This window comes from Eublepharis macularius, chromosome 5 (genome assembly GCF_028583425.1).
Source record: "Eublepharis macularius isolate TG4126 chromosome 5, MPM_Emac_v1.0, whole genome shotgun sequence".
NCBI lineage: Eukaryota > Metazoa > Chordata > Lepidosauria > Squamata > Eublepharidae > Eublepharis > Eublepharis macularius.
The window spans coordinates 93028199-93050894 of record NC_072794.1 but is presented as its reverse complement, the minus strand read 5'-3'; the positions used below and the strand labels follow the sequence as shown (position 1 = coordinate 93050894).

Here is a 22696-nt window from a genome sequence, read left to right as displayed (position 1 = left end):
TAGTGTCCTGATCATGAGAAGTGCTGGTATTGCTCTACACTGCTCTGGTTAGACTTCACCAAGAGTATTGTGTTCAGTTTGGGGCACCACAATTTCAGAAGGATATAGACAAGCTGGAATGTGTACAGAAGAGGCCAGCAAAGATGGTGAGGGATCTAGAGACCTCGTTCTATAAGGAAAGGTTGAAGAAGTTTGGTATGTTTAGCCTGGAGAGGAGATGACTGGGAGGTGATATGATAACAATCTTCAAGTACTTGAAGGGCTGTCATATAGAGGATGGCATGGAGTTGTTTTCTGCTGCCCCAGAAGGTCGGACCAGAACCAATGGCTTGAAATTAAGTCAAAGAGTTTTCGGCTAAACATTAGGAAGAACTTCCTGACAGTTAGAACTGTCCCTCAGTGGAACAGGCTTCCTTGGAAGGTGGTGGGTTCTCCTTCTTTGGAGGTTTTTAAGCAGAGGCTAGATGGCCATCTGATAGCTATGCTGATTCTGTGAACCTAGGCAATTCATGAAAGGGAGGGCAGGAAGGGTTACATCAGTACTTCGTTCTCGTGGCCTTCTTACATGCCCAGAGTAATGCTGATCACAGGCCAGTTTGCCTAGTGATCCTGGAGGTGTTTTGCCATCTTCTGGGCATGGAGCAGGGGTCACTGGGGTAGTCAGGGGGGGGGGTATGTAACTGTGAATTTCCTGCATTGTGCAGGGGGTTGGACTATATGACCCTAGAGGTACCTTTCAATCCTATGATTCTATGAACATTAAGTTTATATACTACCCTTCAGGACAACAATGCCCACTCAGAGTGGTTTACAAAGTGTGTTATCATTATCCTCATGACAATCACCCTATGAGGTGGGTGGGGCTGAGAGAGCTCCAAGAAGCTGTGACTGACCCAAGGTCACCCAGCTGGCTTCAAGCAAATGATTTTGCCCATTGTGAGGAATGTAGGATTTTCCTTTAAAAAAAATATTGGATGGGTTTACAAACATAAACATAAAAATCGTTATCATTTTCCACCCCATTGCATTTCCCCCATCCTTCCCACCCCCCTTTTCTGGTGACTCCCAGCAGTTTTCCATACCCAACTTAAGCTAAAGAATATATCATATAAATTCTTAAAGTCTATAATATATATCTATGTTATACATACTAATCTAATCTCTTTACTTATCTTAACTATCTACGCTTAATATACTACTTATCTTAATTAAAAGTATAAAAATTATATAAGTATATAGTAAGTACATATACTAACTAAAAAAATACATATATATGTGTAATATACTATTCCTTAGATACCTATTATCTATATTATAGATCTAATCTTTCTATTACATCACTAAAATATCATATATACTCCCTATAACCTATTCAACCTTATTATTCAATCTTATACTTTCCCCTATGAATATACTATCTTGCTCTTACCCTTTTAATACTATAGTACTATAACTCTATGCTAATCCAATAGGATACAGTAAACTATACCCCCTTTTGACCTTAAGTAAGTTTCTATCTCCCCTTTAATTTTCCAAAGACCACAATTTCCCCTTCATGTCCCACTTTTTCTCCACATATTTCTTGAATTTTTGAAATGCAGGATTTTCCTTACATGCAAACTACAAAGCAGAATTGTGTGTTTAAAACATATTTCATTAGATGGGGGAAGAGAGATGAGAATGAATGCCCTGTCTAGAAAGCACCAAACAAATGAATCTTAGGGATAATATCCCATTCTGTCCTCCCACCCCTCTAGAATTTCTCTCTGTAGGGCATTCCATTCATCTTTAATTTTGATTTCATTGGAAGAATGTCTCATTCCAGAATTTGATTGGTTTCCTTCATCTGATTTGCCTCTTTTTCAATTTGAGTTACCAGTTTTCACATATATATTGTTAAAACTGTGCAAATAGGTCTCCTTGATATGCTTGTATGTACAATTGCATCAAGATGCCTTTTTGTGCAATGATTTATTGAAGTGCATTTGAATGCATCATTGGTAGAACAGTACAAAATAAAAAACTGATACAACTGAACAATCCCAGCAGATCTATCCACATTATTTCATAAATACACTCTTGCACATCAGTAACACTGTACCGTGGAAGAGAAGTGTATGAACTGAAAGCTGTAGCAAATGCCATATCCACAGTGTTTTGTACAAAATATGGAAGTATTAAAATGGAACAAATAATAAAAATACATAAAGTTTTCATAAAAGTGGTGGTGGTGGTGGTGTGTGTTGTGTGCCTTCAAGTCACTTTAATTTTCAGGACTTCGATAAAACCATGAATTAAAATTAAGATTTTTTTATCCAATGTACTCTATTAGTTTCTCTACAGATTTTCTGTTTTCCCCTCCAATTCTACATCCAGGGTCGAATCCACATTCACCTATTACCTGCATTTTTAACGGAAATCTTCCGTTTGTCTCCAATCCACAAATTTCTCCTCTCCGTTCACATTCATGCTTCCAATGCGTCTTTCTCGCATGTTCCTCCGGTCACACAGCCATTGGAAAAACCGCTTTTGTGGGCGGGACCTCATTTTCCCGCCCATTATTTTTTATTTTTTGAACGCACTTTTCCATTATTTTGATTTTACCATATAAGGAAACATCATCAAAGCGATATATCACATGAACACTTGGAAAGCAATTGGTGCTCATTTTCGGGCGGGGGATTTAAAAAATCGATAGAAAGGGAAGGGTTTAGGAAAAAACTCTTTGTGGGTGTTAGTGAATGGTCGGTTTGGTAGGTGTCGGTGCTTTGTGTGATGGTCATGGATCCCATAATTGCTATCATTGCTCATGTTATGTGGATCTTAATGGAGTGGCAGACGCAGATGCTGCTGGCCTACCAGCGGTACTCTGTTCAAAGGCAGTGGGCCACCGCCAGGATTTTTTTCCAGAGTTCTGGAACTACTGTTGCCTGGGCGCGTTCAAGAAGACGGCGGCACCAGCGGTTTCTGCAGTGGTTCCTGCTTGCTGAGATGGAGGAGCCAAGGCAGCACTGGGTGTACCCACACAGCACAGACTGGTGGGAAAACATTGTGATGGTGCACTGGGATGACCGTCGCTGGATGCGCCGCTTCCGAATGTCCAAAAGCACGTTCATCGAGCTGGTGGAGGCTCATTTAAGCTGCAAATTTTTTTTGATCGAATCTTTGGCATAACGATACTATGCTAAATAGAAACCAATGCCTTATTTCGTTGGGGCATTGACGGCGATCCAATATTCCCAGACGTGTGTTACCCCATTGTTGTTGCAACCACCAATCAACTCAAGCACCATCAATAATTTAGGATATTTAATTTTGCTATATCGATAGGAAGAATCTTGCAAGAAATAAATAAAAAATTATTTTTTTTTATTCATCAGTACTGCGTAAAAGGGATGCTTTGATAAGAATAAATTAATCTTTTTAAAAAGACGTGCCAAATGTTAGAATATCATCCCAGGCAATATTTGAGCTAATGTGAAGTGTCATAGGGGACTGAGTATACGTGGGGAAAGCCGGGAAGCCTGATATCTGTGCTGCTATGTGATCTTTATTGCGCAGGAATATACGCCGTAATTTTGCTATTACATTGATCTAGAGAAAAATAAAAAATAGAAAAAAAACAGGGAGTTGCGCGAGGCCGGTATTAGGCTACATTGCCAAAAAAAGTTTTACACTCAACCAGAAATGATTTCGAAGACATCTGAGTTATAATTCCCAGACAATGAAAGAAAAAATGAAAAACAGGCATTAACAGACTATGGAGCACTTGATAATAGAATCGGCCAATGGGAACGCAGGGCACGGCCAGAAATACTTGAATGGGGGTGGTTTAAAAAAAAGGTGCGTAAATTGCGCTTGTAGGCGTTCACGTCCACCGTGAAATTCCCGCAAGAAAACAGTGACTGAAGATCCGAGAGGAATGCGGAAGAGATGCGTGTGATTTATCAGGTAATGTGACCGGCACTCGGGAATGCGGGGAAAAGGTGGGGAAAATGCGTTAAAAAAGGAGTAATGTGGATTCGGCCCAGAATTCTCTGTGAAGTAAGTTCATCTGTTTAAAAAGATGGCTTGGGTCTCTCTTTAATCTTTTCTAAACTTTGTATTGATGCCTAAAACTGTCAAAGTGCCTGAGCGAGGTTTTTTTTTTTTGCCTATTTACATTCAAGAATTTGAAAATGAACAGTTTAAAACAGAGAAATAGACAGAAAGCATATATCTGCAACATTATCACAATATTCCAAATTGTGTCCTTGTTGAAAAACTCTTTCTTAAAATCAGTGTTTATTTTGTTGAAAGGAAGGATGCCCATACTTATATATAAAGTTGCCCTGATTTCCAGCAATTCCACACTCAGGACATGGGGGGGACCCCCCCCAAATGGTGCCAGTACTATGTACAGGTGAGTACTGTCACAAAAAAAGCCCTGCTTGAAATTATTTCCACCACTTTCTCCATCAATTATAGCATGTAGAGGAAGACATAACCCCCAGAAATGCCTTCTATTTGAAAGACAGTATCCACTGAAAAGAAGAAATGGTGCCTAGGCTGATTCTCAAACTACTGCAGAGGGTTGAATGCCTTGTAAAATCAATAACCTTTGAAGCGCACCCTCAGAATGTTTACCCCATTCCCCAAACTAATGATTTAAAGATGTGAAAGTTATTTCTCATTTGGCAACAACAAGAATTTCATCCTTATTAAAACCAGTCTGTCAGGAAACTATGTATCATCCTTTTAAAAAAGAGCCTAACTTTAAAATTGCCACAATGATGCAAGGTTATTTAACTGAAAAATGGCATGAATTCTCATGAAGTGCCTGTGTGGTCCGTAGGCAGGAGATGACACCACTAACTCTTCCTTTTACCCTCCTTCCCACTACCTCAGAAATGCTTTGATGCTTTTCTGACACTTTGGAAACATCTCTTCCTAATTCCATACTATGACTCACTACCACAGTCAACACTACCTCCCCTGAAGAATATTTTTTTTTCATCCAAGTCTCTTTGCTGAGACAAGCCCTTCTGTGTGTGCAATTTATTTTGCCAGCTCTTCACAGACACTCAAAGCAGAATGAATTCAATAATAGACACAGAGCTTGGATCATTATGTCATCTCAAAGATTCACACAGTATTTGGGGCTCTTATATCTAGACTATTATTTAGACTTGTAAAAAGTACAATGCTACTGGAATATGACATTAACTTGTGGATTTGTTCAATATTAATAAGAATTTGACAAATAAATGTGAAATATATTAGTCAATTGATTACTCAACTAAATGGATGGCTGGAAATTCAAACAAAAATTGACTTAAATATACTATTTAGGCTCAACCCTTGCCTGTTATAGTCTATGGTAACTTTCATACATTTCCCTTGCATAGGATCATCTTTTGCTCCTTACAGGACCAAAATTGTTTATCACATTTTTATCCCATCCTTTCTCTGAGGAGCTCATGTCTCACATAATTCTTCCTTCTTTCATTTTATTTTCATAGCAACCTTGTGAGGTAGGTTAATCTGAGAGACAGAGTGTTTAGATAGGTCCAAGGTCATCATGTGAGCTTTTTGGTGGAGTAGGGATTTGAACTCATCTCCCTGTTCTAGTCCAACACTCTACTCACTGTAACACACTGGGCTTTTGTTACTGTGGCCTGCATTGTCAGAAATTTGTTATGCAAGATACTAGCTTGCTCCCCTGGCTTGTAAAGGATTTGATTGTTTCATGAGTCTCGCCATTAAGTTTATTGTCTGGTTTCACACTCTGATTCTTTCCCATTTTGCCCATTAATCAGAAGTACTTTGATGGTACATGTTGATTCTAGATCTGAAGGGATAAAACCGAGTGTATAATACAAAATTGCTTTGGTGTGGAGCAAGAGGTGCACTGTATTGGTTGGTTTAACTTCTTCCTCTCAACTGTATGAGCTCAACTATATGTCAGCCAGCATGGTGTAGTGGTTACAGTGCCAGACTATGATCTTTGAAATCCAGCTTCAAAACTCCACTCTGCCATGAAAGAGTGCTTGGGTGACCTTGGACCAGTCACACCTTCTCAGCTTAACCTAACACAGTTATTGTAAGGATAAAATAAGAGAGTAGAGAATGATGTAAGCTGTTTTGGATCCCCAAAATGAAATATGGGGTATAAATAAAGTAAATACATACATAAATAAATAATCTCAACATCCTTGCCTCACCTTTTCTAGTTAGGTATCTGGCAGGGATGACTCAAGACATTTTACTACCTTCAGCAGCTATAGCATCAGAATGGAAGCTAATTGGCCAAACACATATGTGAGGGAGTTAAGATGACAGGTGTTCCAGTTTCATATTCACTGATATTCTCAGGAAGTAATGTGGAAAGCTATTTTCAGAAAAGAAATTTTGCCTCTGCAAGGAGCTAAGGTAGAAACTGAAAACTTTGTCATGTCAATGATTCAAAACTATTTTAACTCTCTGTATCACAGTCCACTTCAAGGTCTGAGTTCATTCCTCTGAAAGACTCAAACAATTCATTCAATTAATTATATTAAAAAATTATTGGGCAGAAAGAACCATTACACAGTACAGAGTTCAAGCTCAGATCACATTCTACTGTCTATCCATTACAGATAACATGAAAATTCCTAGGTAGGATTTGCCTTCTTAATTCAAGTTTCTTGTCCTTGCATTAATCGAATATTAACTTTTGTTAAATGGGTTAGAACACTTTGTATATTTGATAGCAGACCATTATTACCCTACTCTCCATCCTCCTCTATACACCAAGGAGATGCTAAACTGTAAAGAAAAGTCCTAAGAGGCTTCAGATCTAGTCATAAAGAACACCTGGTGAATGAAAACTGTGGATGTGGAAAATATAAATGGAGATGCTCCTTTTAAAAGGGAAGAGACCTATTAGAGCATCTGCTAACTAGTGGCCTCCTGGAACTCATATGCCACATACATATAGTTGCTCATCAGTATTAATAAACAAGTGCATGGATCATAGGCAGTTTCTGCCCTTCCTTTGAGCTGCTCAATGAACATGTGGTCAAGTACAGTGGAAACATGCTGTTCACCCTATAGAAATCTACATGTGGTTGCAAAGCTTGTGCTCCTTAGGGTATTTCCAAAGGCTAACAGAATCCCAAATGCTCACAGAAAAGCATTATATAGGGATGGGTTCAGCCCGCTTTCCCTCTCAATCTCCTCTAATTCCCCTACTTATGTTGCTTGTTACACATGGCTTTTGTTCATGTTGATCCCTAGCACAATCTTTTTGGAGGTCACATAGGATCATGCCTTCCATTTTTCAACAGTAGAAAAGCTGGTTGGATCCAACCACCTGATTCACTTAATCTGTAATTAGTAATAATACGACAGAAGTCAGTACTTTCCAGGAAAAGACTGAATGTGTTTCAAAAAAATCATACCATCTGGAATTTAATTAAGTAGTCCTTAGCAAACTTCATTACTGCTGATCTGTTGGGATTGACAGTGGCCGATTCCGCACGGCACACTTCAAGCCAGTGATGCTGAGCATTCATGCCGATCAGTGCTGAAACAGCTTGGGGACCCATTATTCTGCACTGCATGACCTTAAGGCAATTTGGTGTCTGCTGACAAGTTGAGACATATCTGTTTGGAGCTGCATTTTGTGGGGGCTGGAGCTGATGTAATTTTTTTTTAAAATGTCTCATGCATGGTAATGTTGGAACCCTCCCCTCTCCCTGTATTTGCTGATTGGGCTGTCCCATGCCCACTGAAGAGGCAACTGGTGGCAGAGTTCCGGGGGGGGGGGGGCGGCGGACATATACATTTCTTGCTTGTTCCACTCTCATTTTTTTAAAAGCCAAGCCAGGAAAGCTGTTGCTTCATTCCCTCCCTGCAGCTTCCCTGCCACTTTGTTTTGCAAATGGCTGTGCAAAATGCTTGTTTTAAATGAGAATGTGTGCATACCCCTGAGGGAGGAAGGGAAAAGCAGCCATTTAACCCTTTCCTGGCTTTTAAAGCCAGCACAGAATAAGCAGCAATGATAGGACTCATTCCTTTTGGGGAAAAAAGAGATGTATGCATACCTGGGAGGAAGGAAGCAAATGGAGAAGCAGCCTTATGACCCTTACCTCACTTTACTAATAAAAATGGTGGAAAAGTTGTTCAGAGAGCTGAGGAGGGTGGGAGTGGTTATTAGTAGACAGATCAATCAGCTCCTGGGGGAAAGGAAGAGGGGACACAAGAAGCAGAATGGGAATTTTTGATTCTGCATGGACATAATACACGCCAGCAGCATCTGGGCAGCAACTTAAAAAAAAACATAGAATGTCAGCAGGAAGAAAAAATGGGGAAAAGACAGACAAAAACCGTTTGAGCTTCCCATGACTCCTTTGCATGTGTGGAACTCTGGAGAACATGGGAAGCAGAATAGATTCTGAAACACTGTAAAGTGACTGTGTGGAAAACACCAGTGTTTTGAGGCATGATCAGTTTTGGGAAAAAACAATGTGAATCTATTTGACAGGCATTCAAGTCATTTCCTGTGAAGTGAATAGACCGTGTGATTGTCTCACATCTTGTAATCACATTCAAACATGGTAATTTTGATGGTCAAACAAGATTCATACAAAATTCATGGCCTCCATTTTGGATCCAGGCATAACTGAAGTGCTGATGGCAATTGCTAAATGGCAAGGATAGTCTATACCCAATTTATAAGCTACCTGTGATATTAATTCATCCACTGAGTCCCAAAGGCCAGGGAGGGGTGGGGCAGTCTCCTTTAAAGCCCCACGCCCTGACCTGGGAGGAAACCTTGCCTCCCAGTACACTAAGCTCTCCCCACCCTACAGCCGCTCCCAGCCGGCCAGCCATGACTGGTCAGTCAGCTGTTTGAACTGTGGCCACGTGGGTGCTGCAATGGCGGCTGGGATCCTTGCGGCTGAAAAAACATCACAGTCACCATGCTCCTCGCCCCTCACCTCCCCCCACCACCTGCAACTCGGGCCTTCAAGTGAGTCTGGGCCCAGTGTTTTTTAAATGTAGTCTGAAATGACAATTTTATTTTTAACATTGTGCTGTTTTATTGATATCTGATGCTGTTTAGCTGTTTTGTTAATTATTTCATAATTAATATTATTGTTTATTTTACAATACTGTAATTTTTATTCCTTGTAAACTGTCTTTGAGTATTATCTATTATAATGAAAGGTGGTATGTAAATATTCTAAATAAATAAATTATAAAGGACATTGCAAGATATCTATTCAAGTAAGAACAAAATATTTATTTATATTTATTAATTAAGATATTTCCATACCATCTTTCTTTACTTTGGACAATGTAAAGCAGTTTACAGAAACAAATATCCAACAGATCTTGAGACAGCCCAATTAAAACTCTGTTCAACAGCCTAAAATCAGTAAACCTACCAACAGTAAAACACAGGTAACCAAATTAAGCTAAATTAAAAGGTCTTTTTAAGTTTGTGAAAAATGGATTGAGAGGAAGCTGTTCAGACCTCCACCAGGAGTCCCAAAGCTCAAGAGCCACAAATGTAAAAGTTTTTGAATGGATTATCACAGGACATGCTTTCCTATGGGAGGTGATGACTATGATGAATTCACTTGGTGGGTAGGTACAGCCCATTTAATGAGGCCATAAATGCCACAGAAATAAGCCTAGAAAAAGAACAGAAACTGGGGGATAATACACTTTGAGATTCATAAGTTCCAATAATACAAAAAATAAGTTGGAATGAACTGGGACAGCCGTGTCCTGTATTGTCTCACGTTGTTGAAGTATAAGTTCAAAGAGAAGAAAGTGTGCTCAGTTCTGCCTTCTCCATTTGATAGTAACATAGATAGAGATGATACTTGTATAGACTTGTATAATAAAGCAAGATTATGGAAGGGAGTACTGTAATTCCAAGCTCACATTGAACAACACAAAAACAAATTAATGGGAACTTGAGACCCTGTGATACAAAAAAGGAGCTTGTACCCCTGGCCTGCTTAGCATATGAAAATTCAGAAAGAACACATGATGAGAGAACTTAATTAATATATCCTGCACACTCTGACCAGACAACTAATCCAGATAGTTCTAGTAAAAGCCATCCAGGGAAAAAGAGTATGTCAGCAGAGACAATGAGCAAGGAGATTTACTTCTTCCTCGCAGACACTGTTGAGTTATATTGTGCCATTATTTTATGTGCACATCTTGTCTACATTCATCCTATTTATCAGGAAACCAGGGCTGCCAAGAGCAGATGTTTGACCAGTTGTGCAGGTGCAGCCCCCTGGGTTTGGGCAAGGCTATGCTGATCCAGCTGAGAGGTGAATATGATCCTCTTCTATCAGGTGATTTATGCCGTATGAGGAGGAATAAATACATGTGAATATAATTTAGAGACTATTCATAAGATTACCTAATATAGCTTGGCTATCTTGAGCACCTCAACACCCCTTTTAAAGCAGCAATAAAGGAACAGAATTTCCCCTTCTTTAAGTACCATCTTCATGTGTGTGAGAATGAAATTAAGCCAGTGGTCCCCAACCTTTTTGGCACTCAGGACCGGTTTCAAGGAAGACAATTTTTCCACGGACCGGGGGTGGTGGTGGTGGTTTTGGGATGATACAATTGTGCACTTTATTTCTATTATTACATTATATAATGAAATAATTATACAACTCACCATAATGCAGAATCAGTGGGAACCCTGAGCTTGTTTTCCTGCAACTAGACAGTCCCATCTGGGGGTGATAGGAGACAGTGACACCCAAAGTGTGTTGCTTATGTCCAGTCTACTCCGTGATCTCGTTTTGGTTGCTGTCACTGCAGAAAACCCTGCTTCACAAAGATAGGATGCTGGAAATGAAAGTAGGCTTTTCAATGCTTTTGTGGCAATCTCAGGGTATTCCGCCTTGACTTTAATCCAGAACATATGGAGATTTGAAGTTGTCTCAAACATACTTTTAAGGCCACCACCATTTGCGATCACAAGCAGTTGATCCTCTTCTAGCATAGACAAAGTCGATTCACCTGGCTACAAATGGGTTGTGGATCCATTCCTTCCCAGTTCAGGGGTCTTTTGTGGTTTGGAAGTAATACTCAAACTATTTTGAAAGCTGAGATAGATGATCTTGCACTAGCTGGGAGAAAGAAGGCCCTGGCTCAGTCTCTTTCAAAATCTCTGCTGATATTTGAAACACGTTAAAAATCACAATGTTCACTTGTCGCCCCCATAATTCCAGTTTGGCTTTGAATGCAGCCACTTTATCTGCCAACTTGAACACAGTTGTCATTCTCCCTTGAAGTGACAGATTGAGTTCCTTGAGCAAGTTGAGTATGTTACACAAGTAAGCAAGTTTTGCGACTCATTCTGTGTCACTGAAATGTGCTGCCAGTGGTGACTGTTTTTCTAAAAGAAATCTCTGGAGCGGTTCTTGTAACTCAAAAACTCTGGCCAGTGATCTACCTTTAGAAAGCCATCTCACTTCTGTATATAACAGAAGATGTGTGTGCTCTGTGTCCATCTTCTCACAAAGCTGCGCGAACAGATGTGAGTTAAAGGCATGTACTTTAATGTGGTTGATAATTTTAATCACATCCTGCAAAATGCTGTTAAGGTCAGGTGACATTTTTCGGCTAGCCAGCATTTCTGTATGGATGCAACAGTGCGTAGTCTCACATTCAGAAATGACCTCTTTGACCTGAGTAGTGAAACCAGAAAGCCGACCAGTCATGGCAGCTGCTCCGTCCGTGCAGATACCGACACAAAATGACCAATTCAGTTTTCCATTCAAAGACTTGATTAGTTCTGCACCTCTGGTGTTGGTTGGCAAAAAATAGTGCACATAACATATCCTCATGCCCATTCTCCTGAAAAATATATTGCACAAAAACAAGCATTGTTGCCTTGTTGTCAACATCGGTAGACTCATCAATCTGGATTGTGTACCACGGTGACTCATTAATTCTCTCTAACAATTGTGCCTCTACTATCCTCTACTATTTCATTAATTGGTCTAGTTATGGTGCTAGCCGAAAGAGGAACACGTGCCACCTTTTGAACTGCAGCCTCTCCTAAAAGTTCATGACAAATGTCCTTAGCAGCAGGCAGGATCTTCACCAAAAGTAAAGGGCTACTTAGCTTTAGCAATGCGGTTAGCCACTAAGAATGATGCTTTCAGTGCAGACACATTTGATGAAGTGGTGGCCTTCAATAATTGCTTCTGTTCTTCGTGTTTACATTTTTATCTTTGGAAAAACTCCAAAGGCTTATCTTTTAATGCAGGGTGCTTGGTCTCCATGTGGCGAAGCGGTTTTGAAGGTTTCATGGCTTTGTTGGATAGCCGGTCGCCACATATCATACAAAACGGGCTTGGAGAATGTGAATCACCTGTTGCAATGGACCCATAATTAAAGTAGGATGCTTCTATTAAATGCAGCTTTCTTTCTGTTGGCAGTCTTAGAGTCTTCTGCTGTCTCATTATTGGGTATTTCCCGCTTTTCAAAGAAGCTCTTCAGCGACATTTGTTTTTTACTCATTTTGGCTAGGGTTAGCAGCAGGCGCAGGCAGGCAGTGGCACAGGCTGGCAGCAGCAGCGGGCAACAGCAGACACAGTATAAGGCCAGTACTCACGGACCGGTCATTGGAGAGGGCAGCAGCAGCAGCCACCAGCAGGCAGCTGCAGCACAGAGCTGCCCAGCAGCTGCATTGTCACGAGGTCTATATTTTTTAGTGCAACTGTGCAGGCAGGAGGCCAGTGGCGTTTCTCCACTCTCCAGCAGCGGCCACGCCACCGGAGGAGAGGCAGGCAGAGGCAGACTGGGACAGACGGCAGGCAATGCTCAGGGTGGCTGGCTCCCCAGTGGGCCTGGTGGAGACTGGAGGAGACAGAGGCAGACTGGGGCAAGCGGCAGGAAGTGCTCAGGGTGGCTGGCTGCCTAGCAGGCCTGGCAGTGACCCAGCACACAAAGGTGTGAGGGCAGGGCAGGGCAGGGCAGCAGCAGCAGCTCCAGCAAGCGCAGCCACACTGACTACAGCACAAGGCAGCAACTGTGCGTGTGCCGGCTGGGAGCGGGAGGAGAGACCCAGAGGCATGATGGGAGTCAGCCAGCCAGCCGAGGTAATATTTCTAATGAAAAGTGCAGGGCCGGCCAGGCGAGGCGCAGGCAAGGCACGGCTGCCCCTCCCAAGACGGTGACTACCTACCTTGCCTGCTCCCTGGAGCTGGCTCTGCGCTCGCCCACCACTCACCTCCTGTGCAGCCTGGTTGCTAACAGGCCACAGACTGGTACCAGTCTGCATCCTGGTGGTTGGGTACCCCTGAATTAAGCTATTGTTTTAATTGCAGACTGGCTAACCAGTTACATAGGCTACTAAAGCCTCTATAAACTTTAAGAAGAAATCCCACAGACATCTTATTCTGGGATAAAATACAGCCAGAATTTTTGTACAGCAATAAATGAAGGACAGTTGGTGATGCTTAAGGAAGTACAGCCACATTGTATTACGAATCTGTGCTCTTTGGGATTAGTTCAGTCTCTGGCAATGTGCCTCCATATCATGCTATGATAAGCACATATACTTTAGGGTTGGAGATGCTATTCAGATTGATGCTGAATGTTGCTGATATCATATTTATGAGAAAGGAAACTGGAAAATAATGATTAGCTATTCATGTCTGAAGTTTATTTCAGGCCCCTATTGATGGAAAACCTGAGGACTCCAAAATATGAGAAGTGGAGCAATCTGCTTTGGTAGGAAATATAAAAAGAACTCTGCTGGATTGGGCTGTTTTTCACAGAGGCCAGTCACATGCTTTCAGAAAACCTACAACATGGTTCAATGACCAAAGCTTCTCTCTGCCATTGTCTCCCAGGAACTCGTATTCAGAAGTACCATTCCTATGAACATGGAGGTTCCATCCAGCTATTCTGGTGAACAGTTGACAGACTTATCTACCATGAATCTTTCTAATTCCATTATTTCTGGAAGAGACAAGTTGGTTATGAAATGGGGATGTATCACCTTGTTTCTAAAACAGATGCACAGCCTTTCACATGCTCTGTTGACTTTCATTTTTATGATGACTGATGCATTCAAATTAGAGACTGAGTTCCAGTTCATATGTTATTTGGGGCATTCATGGGTGGAAAGAGCAGTCCACTGTTCTCTACCAGGTAAATAATGAATAAGCAAGTGCAACTATACCGATGGCTAACTGCATGGAATAACTCTTTGGCTTAGCTCCCTTAAGTAAGAGAGAGGGAAGTTGTGCAAACAGAAACTATGTGCAATTGAGTTTCCATGTGGTTGTTATGATTCATAGGTTATACCATATGTTAATATTTTTTCTAAAACTTGGCTAGTAATTAATTGTGGAATCATGTGCCAGTGGACATTTTTTCTGTGCCTTCAAGTTGCAGCCAATGTATGGCAACCCTGTAGAGTTTTCAAGGCAAGAGACTTCAGAGGTGCTTTCCCATTGCAGGCTCATAGATAGTGACCCTGCTCTTCCTTGGTGGCCTCCCATCCAATTACTAACCAGCTTCCAAGATCTGAAGAGAATGGGCTAGCCTGGGCCATCCAGGTCAGGACCAGCAGACATAGATGGTTTTACATAGGGATTCGACGGGTTAATGGAGGATAGGTTCATCAATGCCTCTGAGCTATGATGACTAAACTGAATGTTCACATCCAAAGGCAGTAAAGCTCTGAATAGCAATGTACCAGTTGCCTCTGGAGACAATGTCAGGGGAAGGCCTTGATCTGTATACCAAATTTATTGCTCATTCAGGACAACTGTTGGGCCAGTAGAGAAACAGGATGCTATACTAAATGGACCATTAGGCTAGTTCAGCAGGGCTTGTCCTATGACACAAGACAATTAAGCCCTCAAATAATCAGAACACACATGATTCTTAGTCTTAACGCCAAGGCCTCTCCTATGTACTGTCTTGACTTTCTATGTATGACTTTAATAATTTCTCTTATTCACTTCCTCCTCAATGCAAGGCTTCTGAATTAGATCTGAGTTGATGAAAGAGAGAGTAGCAAAAGGCAGATTTTAAATAAAACCATAATTGATATTTCAGTCTCAAAAGTAACCTCTGACCATCATTTTACTTGTTAAATATCAAAAACATCCAAAGAAATGCAGTATCTTCCTTAATGAAGATAAGCACCATATTTTGTCACCATGTGCTGTCAAAAGTAAACACTCTGAGTTTAATTAGTAAAATTTTCATTTCAGGATCAGTTAAATTAAATTAAAAGACTGTTGTGATTGACAGCATTCTGTTTTGTGTCATTGCATTGTCTGGCTGGCTGAAATTCCAGCAAATTGATAAGGTTGCTATTTCTTGTTACAAGTGTCATTTATAGCACCTTGCTTGCTTCCATTGCTGGCATTGGAGTTTTATTCTACTTTTAAATTTTTTGGTTGAAAGAGCTGCTGCATCTAAAATAAACTAATACTTTCTAATAGTCCTATATTTTCCTTGAAAACTACCATTTGGCTCCTCTTCTCCCAAACTGCTTCCATCAGCAGCCATTCCATCTGGTCATTGTGGAACAGCTTAATAAATTACCTAAATGTTTATAATCAATTTTGCTTGTTTTTATTTGCCTCCTTCTTCCCCCATCTGGTGTAGTATGTTTATTCTTGACAGTTGTTTTGTAAACTGCTTATGGTTTGAGGGAAGAAAGGTGACATATAAAAAATTGTTTTATTTCTTTTGTTTTTATTATTAATTCTCAAAGAGACTGTTTTGTTATTGAGTTTGTATGGTTTTGTTTTGTTTTCTGTTCCACTTGTTATTATTGTTTCATTTTCATAATTCTATTTTTTAATTCTTTCTCATTGGTTTCAATGGAAGTCCCCCTACTGTTTCCTTGGGTCTGTACCTTTCTGGTTTTCTAATTGAAGTGGACAAAGCTTAGCTGTACTGCAGTACTCCAAATATTAGACAGACACAGCCAAGTATCAGACCCCTTCTGAGGCAATGAAAAGTCCCTGTGTTTTAACATTAAAGTGTATAGGAGAATTGGTAGGAAACACATAAAGCAGTACATAAAGCAGCTTGAGGAACTGGCACCACAACCATTTAGCTTGTAGAAACAGTAGCTTGAGCTTCAAGGGGGGACTTTCAGTGCCAGGTAGACTGCTACTACTGTTGGCGGCTGCTGCTGCTTTTTCAAAATCACCCCTTCCATTCCCACTGCCAGATCTGCCCCCATCATGCTGCAAATTTCTCCCACCAGAGCTAGAAGATTACTTGCTAGGCATGATGTGTTGTTTGTGCACTCATGTCAGACAAGATACTGTATGTGTATATGAAATACATCCAATTTTATTACTGGACTGTGTGTGATAAATAAATTAAAGTGATGTGGTTGTGTTGAAACTGAGAAGCCCAGATGTACAGCACAGACTGAGTTAAAGAAGACAGACAAATCTCAAATTAATTGTAATCCCCAAAGAACTACAGCAGCTTCAGTGAAGGTGGGCACAATGGAAAATCAAAGGAGTTCAGAACATGCTCAGGCTAGGGTTGCTGGGTGTCTGGTTTTCCACTGGACAATCTGTTTTTTTTTTTTTGGTTGGACTGTCTGATGGAAACAGAGTAAAAAAAAACTGGAGTAAAAAAAAAAGGCCAGCCTGCTTGCCCAACCCTCGAGTATCCTGCATGCTTGGGGAAGGGTCGACCCACTCACCTCACTAGGCTCCTGTGTGCCCAGGGAGCAGCGGGCTGGCCAGCTGTCCCAGCCTCTTGTGTACCAGAGATAATGTCACTCCCCAAACGATGTCATCATGGTCAGGCTGAGAATATTCTTGCATGCTAGGCACATGAGTGTCTACCCAAAAAGTGGCAGTCTGGTCCTTGAGGGCAAGATACCTGGAAACCCAAGCTCAAGAATACTTGAGCAACATATTCTAATAAAGAACTAATGAAGCAAATAAGACTGAGGGGGAGATTAAATAAAAAATGGCCTCCAAAAACTCAGAAGTGGCAGGAGAAAGCAAGATAGAAGTCAATACAAATAATAAAGTGTGTGTGTGGGGGGGAGCAACCCTCAAGTACAAACAGTAATATACTTCAGAAAAAAGACAATGACACAGCACATACAAAATGGAACAATTATATTCAAGAAGAAAGCTAAGTAAGTAAGTAAGTAAGGAATAATATATTTTAGAATACTGCACTGTACTTTGGCACAAGAAAACTTGAAAATGATCTCTCTCTCTCTCTCTCTCTCTCTGAGTTGTTTCCCTACAAACAGGCATACTCCAGAATGTGAAACAAAGTCTTATCTAATTCAAAGTCCCATCCCATATGCTTCAAGTTGGACTACATCACACATATATGTAATCTTAGTGGCCACAATTGGCAATCAATCAAGAAGACCCAGTGGCTCTCTCTTCCCTCCCCCTAAGGAACACAGCTTTATGTCCTTATGAGAAAAATACAGAAGAGACAGGCCAGGTCAGGTCAGGAAGGCAATGAAAGTTGATTAAACAAAAGCAGCTACATTGAGGGGAGAAGGAAGTTGCATCCCTTAGTTCCTCCTCACTCCAGTCCACTGACCTGCTCTTCTGTGTGGACCCTGAAATCCCATGAGTGATCTTTCTAGGGGGCTTAGAGAGCTGCATCAAATGTGGGAAAATTCCATGTGCCTCTTGTATATGAAAGGTGACATGCTGCCCACTGTTTTTGCTGTACTCCGAGGTTGAGTATCCAATGTTGGGAAACTCCAGTGCCAGTCATTGCTGATGTCATATCCCTCTGAATACATGTGCTTGCTGTCAACACATGTAAAAAGTACGTACTCTGAGAAAGTGCTTCCACGTGATAGATGTCTTTCCTGGAACTTATGAAGTTATCTTCTACTGAGCCTGACCATTATTCTATCTGGACTTGTAGCAGCTCTTCAGGCTCTTATGAAAAGAAAGGACTCAACACTAGAGATGGGCACGAATAGCAATACGAACTAAAAAAAACCCATGAACAGCCCAATCTGCTGTTTGCGAACAAGATGTTCATGAGGCCCCATTCTAAACGAACAGGTGGTCGTTGCAAGCCTCGTTCATTGCTGTTCATTGCTGTTCGTCAAGCCAGACAGTCTGGCACCTGCAATCAATTCCCATGGCAACTCAGGCAGGCATTGTCTGAACTCTGTCTGAACTCCTGCTGTTGCCCTGGAAACCCCAATCTAAGCCCAATTTAGCTTGATAGGCAGGTCTTCCTTCCAAGTGTGGAGTGGAGCTCCAAATTTGTTACAAGAGGAAAAGACCAGGGGGAAGGGGGGCTCCCAGCTCTGGCTTTCAGGGAGAAACGCTGCTGTTAGAGACAGGGTGAGTGCATTGGAGCGTGAATTTTCTGTGTGGTGGGATAGGGATCTACCTCTTCAGGTTTCAGGGCTGCTGCCAGGCTCTGGGGCCAAGCTATTATTTATTATTGGTACAATTTCTGATGCCTGCTCAGGTAGGGTTTCTGGGAGCGGTGCAGTAGGGATCTTGATGGCAGGAGGAGAGCCTGCTGGCCCCCATGAACAACGAACATGTTTGTGACAGGATCATGTTTGTCAGTGTTTGTTGTTCATTGTTTGTGGATGGCAATGAACAATGAACACCATGTTTGTTTATTTTCTGTTCGTGCCCATGTCTACTCAACACCTGCTGCCCAAGAGGGAGGCACCAGAGACTGAACCTGGGATTTGGTCTACCACTGAATCATAGCCCCTGCTTGGAACATGGATACAAAAACTATTTGTAAATTAGGAAAAGTAGCCTAAGGTTAGCTGCATAACTTAGGGCTTGTCTACAAAACCAAACCAAAGCTACTTTTGCAGTGCAAGCTGGCGATGAAAGTTGTCATACCACTATATGTTTTCTGTTCAAAGTCCATAATTTTCTTATGTCCTTTCTCTGATTCCTGATTTTACATATTTGGACCTTGTTTTGGACCAAGTTTGGACTTTGGGGGCCATTTTACGGCCTCCAAAAGAAGATGCCTCCAGCCACCTTCAATTTCCATTATTTCCCGTGGGGAAAACTAGGGGAGCTATCTAGGGAGATACGGGTGGAATTTTGCAAACAAAATCCACCAAATTTGCAAGGGAGCTAGTTCTATCTGTCCCCTAAAGCCTTCCCAAGTTTCAAGGAGAATCAACCCTGGGAAAGGCATGATCTATGGGTTTCCCCACTTCCTGTCAGTGTTTCTTCATAAAAGGAAAAAATGGGATGGCTGATGGCACCTTCTTTGGGGGGCTCTAAAATGACCTTCCCAAGGTCCAAGATCCACCAAATTTGCAAGGGAGCTAGGCCTATCTGTCCCCTAAAGACTCCCCATGATTTAGGAAGAATCAACCCCGGGAAAGGCATGATCCATGGGTTTCCCCAGCTCCTGTCAAATTTTTCCTTGCAATAGGAGCAAATGGGGTGGCACTTCCTTTGAGGGGCCAAAAATGGCTCACCAAGGTCCAATCTCCATGAAATTTGGGGGGGGGCGGTCTTTAGAGGACAGTTAGACGTAAGTCCCCTTTAAATGTTGTAGATTTATTTTGCAAAATGCCACCCCCATCCTCCTGGATAGCCTTCATAGTTTTCCCTATCTTTCTTTATAATTAAGTGTATTTCAGAAAACTCACTTTATATCCTGATGCACCACCAGAGGGCGCTGCCATGGAGGGAAGCCTATGTAAGGCACCATGTCCCTCTAGAAAACATGCCATGGTGGGAAACCCAGGCCAGGAGCAGGATGGGAACAGGTGGCAATGCCCGCCTCCTGCTTTCACCCAGCTGGCATTAGGAGTGAGACAGGTGGCAATGTCCACCACCCAACTTAACCCAGCAGACATTAGGAGTGGAGCAGGTGGCAATGCCCACCCCTATCTTTACACAACTGGTATTAGGAGTGGAGCAGGTGACAATGCCCACTGCCGTGAGGCTTTCCCTCAACCTTTTTTGCATAGTTCTGTATTGGGGGTGCCATTCTATTGTTACAGGTATTAGGAGTGGAACAGGTGGCAATGCCCACCCCCTGCTTTAACCCAGCAGTTATTAAAAGCGGAACAGGGGGCAATGCCCATCCCCTACCTTAACCCAGCTGGTATTAGGAGCGAAACAGATGGCAATGCCCACTGCCCGCCTTAACCCAGCTGGTATAAGGAGCGGAGCAGGTGGCAATGCCCACTGCCCGCCTTAACCTAGCTGGTGTTAGGAGTGGAGCACATGGAATTTCCCCTCCCACCTTAACACAGCTGTTATTAGGAGCAGAGCAGGTGGCAATGCCACCTCCAACCTTAACCCAGCTGGTATTAGGAACTGAGCACTTGGCAATGCCCATCCCCCTTTCACCAAGCTGGGATCAGAAGCAGAGCAGGTCACTTTGCCCACCCACTGCTTTAACCCAGCAGGTATTAGGAGCGGAGCAGGTGGAAAGGCCCACCTCCACCTTAACCCAGCTGGGATCAGGAGCTGATCAGATGGCAATGCCCGCCAACTGGGATCAGGAGTGGAGCAGGTGACAATGCCCCCCACCTTAACCCAGCTGGTATTAGGAGTTGAGCAGATGGCAACGCCCACCCCCACCATCACTCATTCGGGTCAGGAGTGGAGCAGGTGGCAGTACTCACTTTGTGCCTTCACCTGGCTGGGGTCAGGTGCAGAGCAGGAGGCAATGCCCTTCTTCCCTTCACGCAGCTGGGATAAGGAGCAGAGCAGGTGGCAATGTCTGTCCTTTTCAACTTACTGGAATAAGCCACTGAGCAGGCAGCAATGCCCACCCAGTCTTCACCATGCCAGAGTCAGGAGCCAAGCATGCAGGAATTCCTGCCCCCCCTTCAACCTGCCGGAATCAGGAGCAGAGCAGGGAGCAATGCCCACATTCCTTTCACCTGGGATCAGGAGCAGAGCAGGTAGTAAACCGCGCTGCCCACTTTCCTCTGTCAGGATCAGGCGCCAAGCAGGAGGCAATGTCTGTTCCTCCCTTCACCCAGTGGGAAGCAGGTGGCAATGCCCACCCTCCTTCGCCCATCTGGGATCAGGCTCTGAGCGGGCAGCAATTCCTGCCCCCCTTCACCCAGATGTAGTCAGGTGCAGAACAGGAGGCAATGTCCCCCACTTTATCTGGCATGTATCATATACAGCAGGTAGCAAAGGCCACCACCACTTCACATGGCCCAGATCAGGCATGGAGCAGATGACAATTCCCACCCCCCTCCTTCAACAGCTGGAATCAGTGACAGGGGGGGAGCGAATGCCAGCTTGCATGCCTGCCTCCCCTTTCTACAGCCTGTTGAATTTTCCCCCCACAACGGGCTTTGTTGCTAGTAGGTAATAATGGAGATCGGATATGGCTGGGGACAAACAGGCAGGGAACAATTGCTTCTGGCTGACAGCAAGAAATGCTGCCACAGCTCCTGAAGTGGGGATTGCCCACCTCCCTTTGCATAGATGCCTCCCCCTTCCAGGTGGGCCGAGCTGCAAGATTCCAGCAGAGGTGTGGAACCTCCATTTTTAGCCTCCCCCCAGGAAACCCAGAGGGTTTTTCTGCTGATACATCCAATTGAGTAAACAAGTCTTCCTCTCAGAAAAGTACAGAGGAAGGTTTGAGCATGTGCAAGGAGAAGGTGCATCATGGGATACCATCTCTTGTCTGGGAGGAATAGGGAAGAAACATGCCAGTTTGAGCACGGGATTGAGTGCAGATTGAGTACAGTGTGGCTGTGGTGTGCGGAGTGAATAGGAAAGCAATGGGGAAACACGTGTAAATGTGTTCATGTGTCATACAAGTGTAATTTGTCTCATGTAGTTTGGCTCTCTGTGTTCACAGTTCCACTCTCAGGGCTTCATACAGTTCCAGCAGCAGCCCAAGCTTCAAGCCCAGGCTTTAGTTCATGGGAACTAAATTTCTTTGGATCCATTAACTGAGACACTGTTAGAACAGCTTTCAAGGTTCTGCATGGGCAGGGTGCTGCCACCACCACTGCTAAATGGATATGAGAAAGACACGGAAGAATTCTTTCTTGCATTTGATTTCAAAATGAAGCAAAGTATAGTTTTTAGATAGTAATTTTGATAGTAATAGTCTCTGTGGTCCATATGGGCTAGTATTTAAAGATTTGCTGCTGGTCCACACAGCTGAAAAGATGGATAAACACAGGCAATCTATGCAGCTGGATTTCCACACCAAGCATCGGATTATTCTAAAAAGAAAAGACTACCTGCATCTTTGTGAGACACTTACTAAACTCCCAGTTGTGCACTCAAGCACCATACCATAAGCACAGGAAGTTGTCATCTGTAACTGAAAGTATCTTTTGAAAAATGTTACAAAAATTGAAAATTAGTGAACGACAGCACTTGATCTTAACTTACCCATCCTCTAATCGAACCCAGAGGTCATTGAATTGTCTTTGGCGGTGGTTTTTATGGTGCTTCTTATGCCACTTTTTCTGCCGCCCAAACTCTTCCAGCTGACTGATGCTGTCAGGAAGTAAAAGGTGTGGAGGGAGGCTGTCTTCTTCACTGTCTTGAGGAGGCATTGATGGTGGCACATGGTCATAAAAATTGGTGGCAGGTGCAGCTGTTCTTGAGGAGCCCCTGGGAGATGGGCTGATATTTGTCTTGGAGCTGCAAAACATATTTATCAATAAGTAATGCATGAATAGCTAGATATCTTGGCAAATTTAGGACATGAA

At 42.6% G+C, this 22696-nt stretch overlaps 1 protein-coding gene across 1 annotated transcript in view; it reads right to left on the bottom strand.

Annotated features, from left to right (window-relative positions):
• TRABD2B (TraB domain containing 2B) overlaps positions 1-22696 on the bottom strand; it is a 701502-nt gene that overhangs the window by 6034 nt on the left and 672772 nt on the right. Inside the window, exon 6 of the mRNA XM_054982029.1 lies at positions 22374-22628. Coding sequence (XP_054838004.1) covers positions 22374-22628 — 255 coding nt within the window. The remainder of the gene's footprint in view (positions 1-22373; positions 22629-22696) is intronic.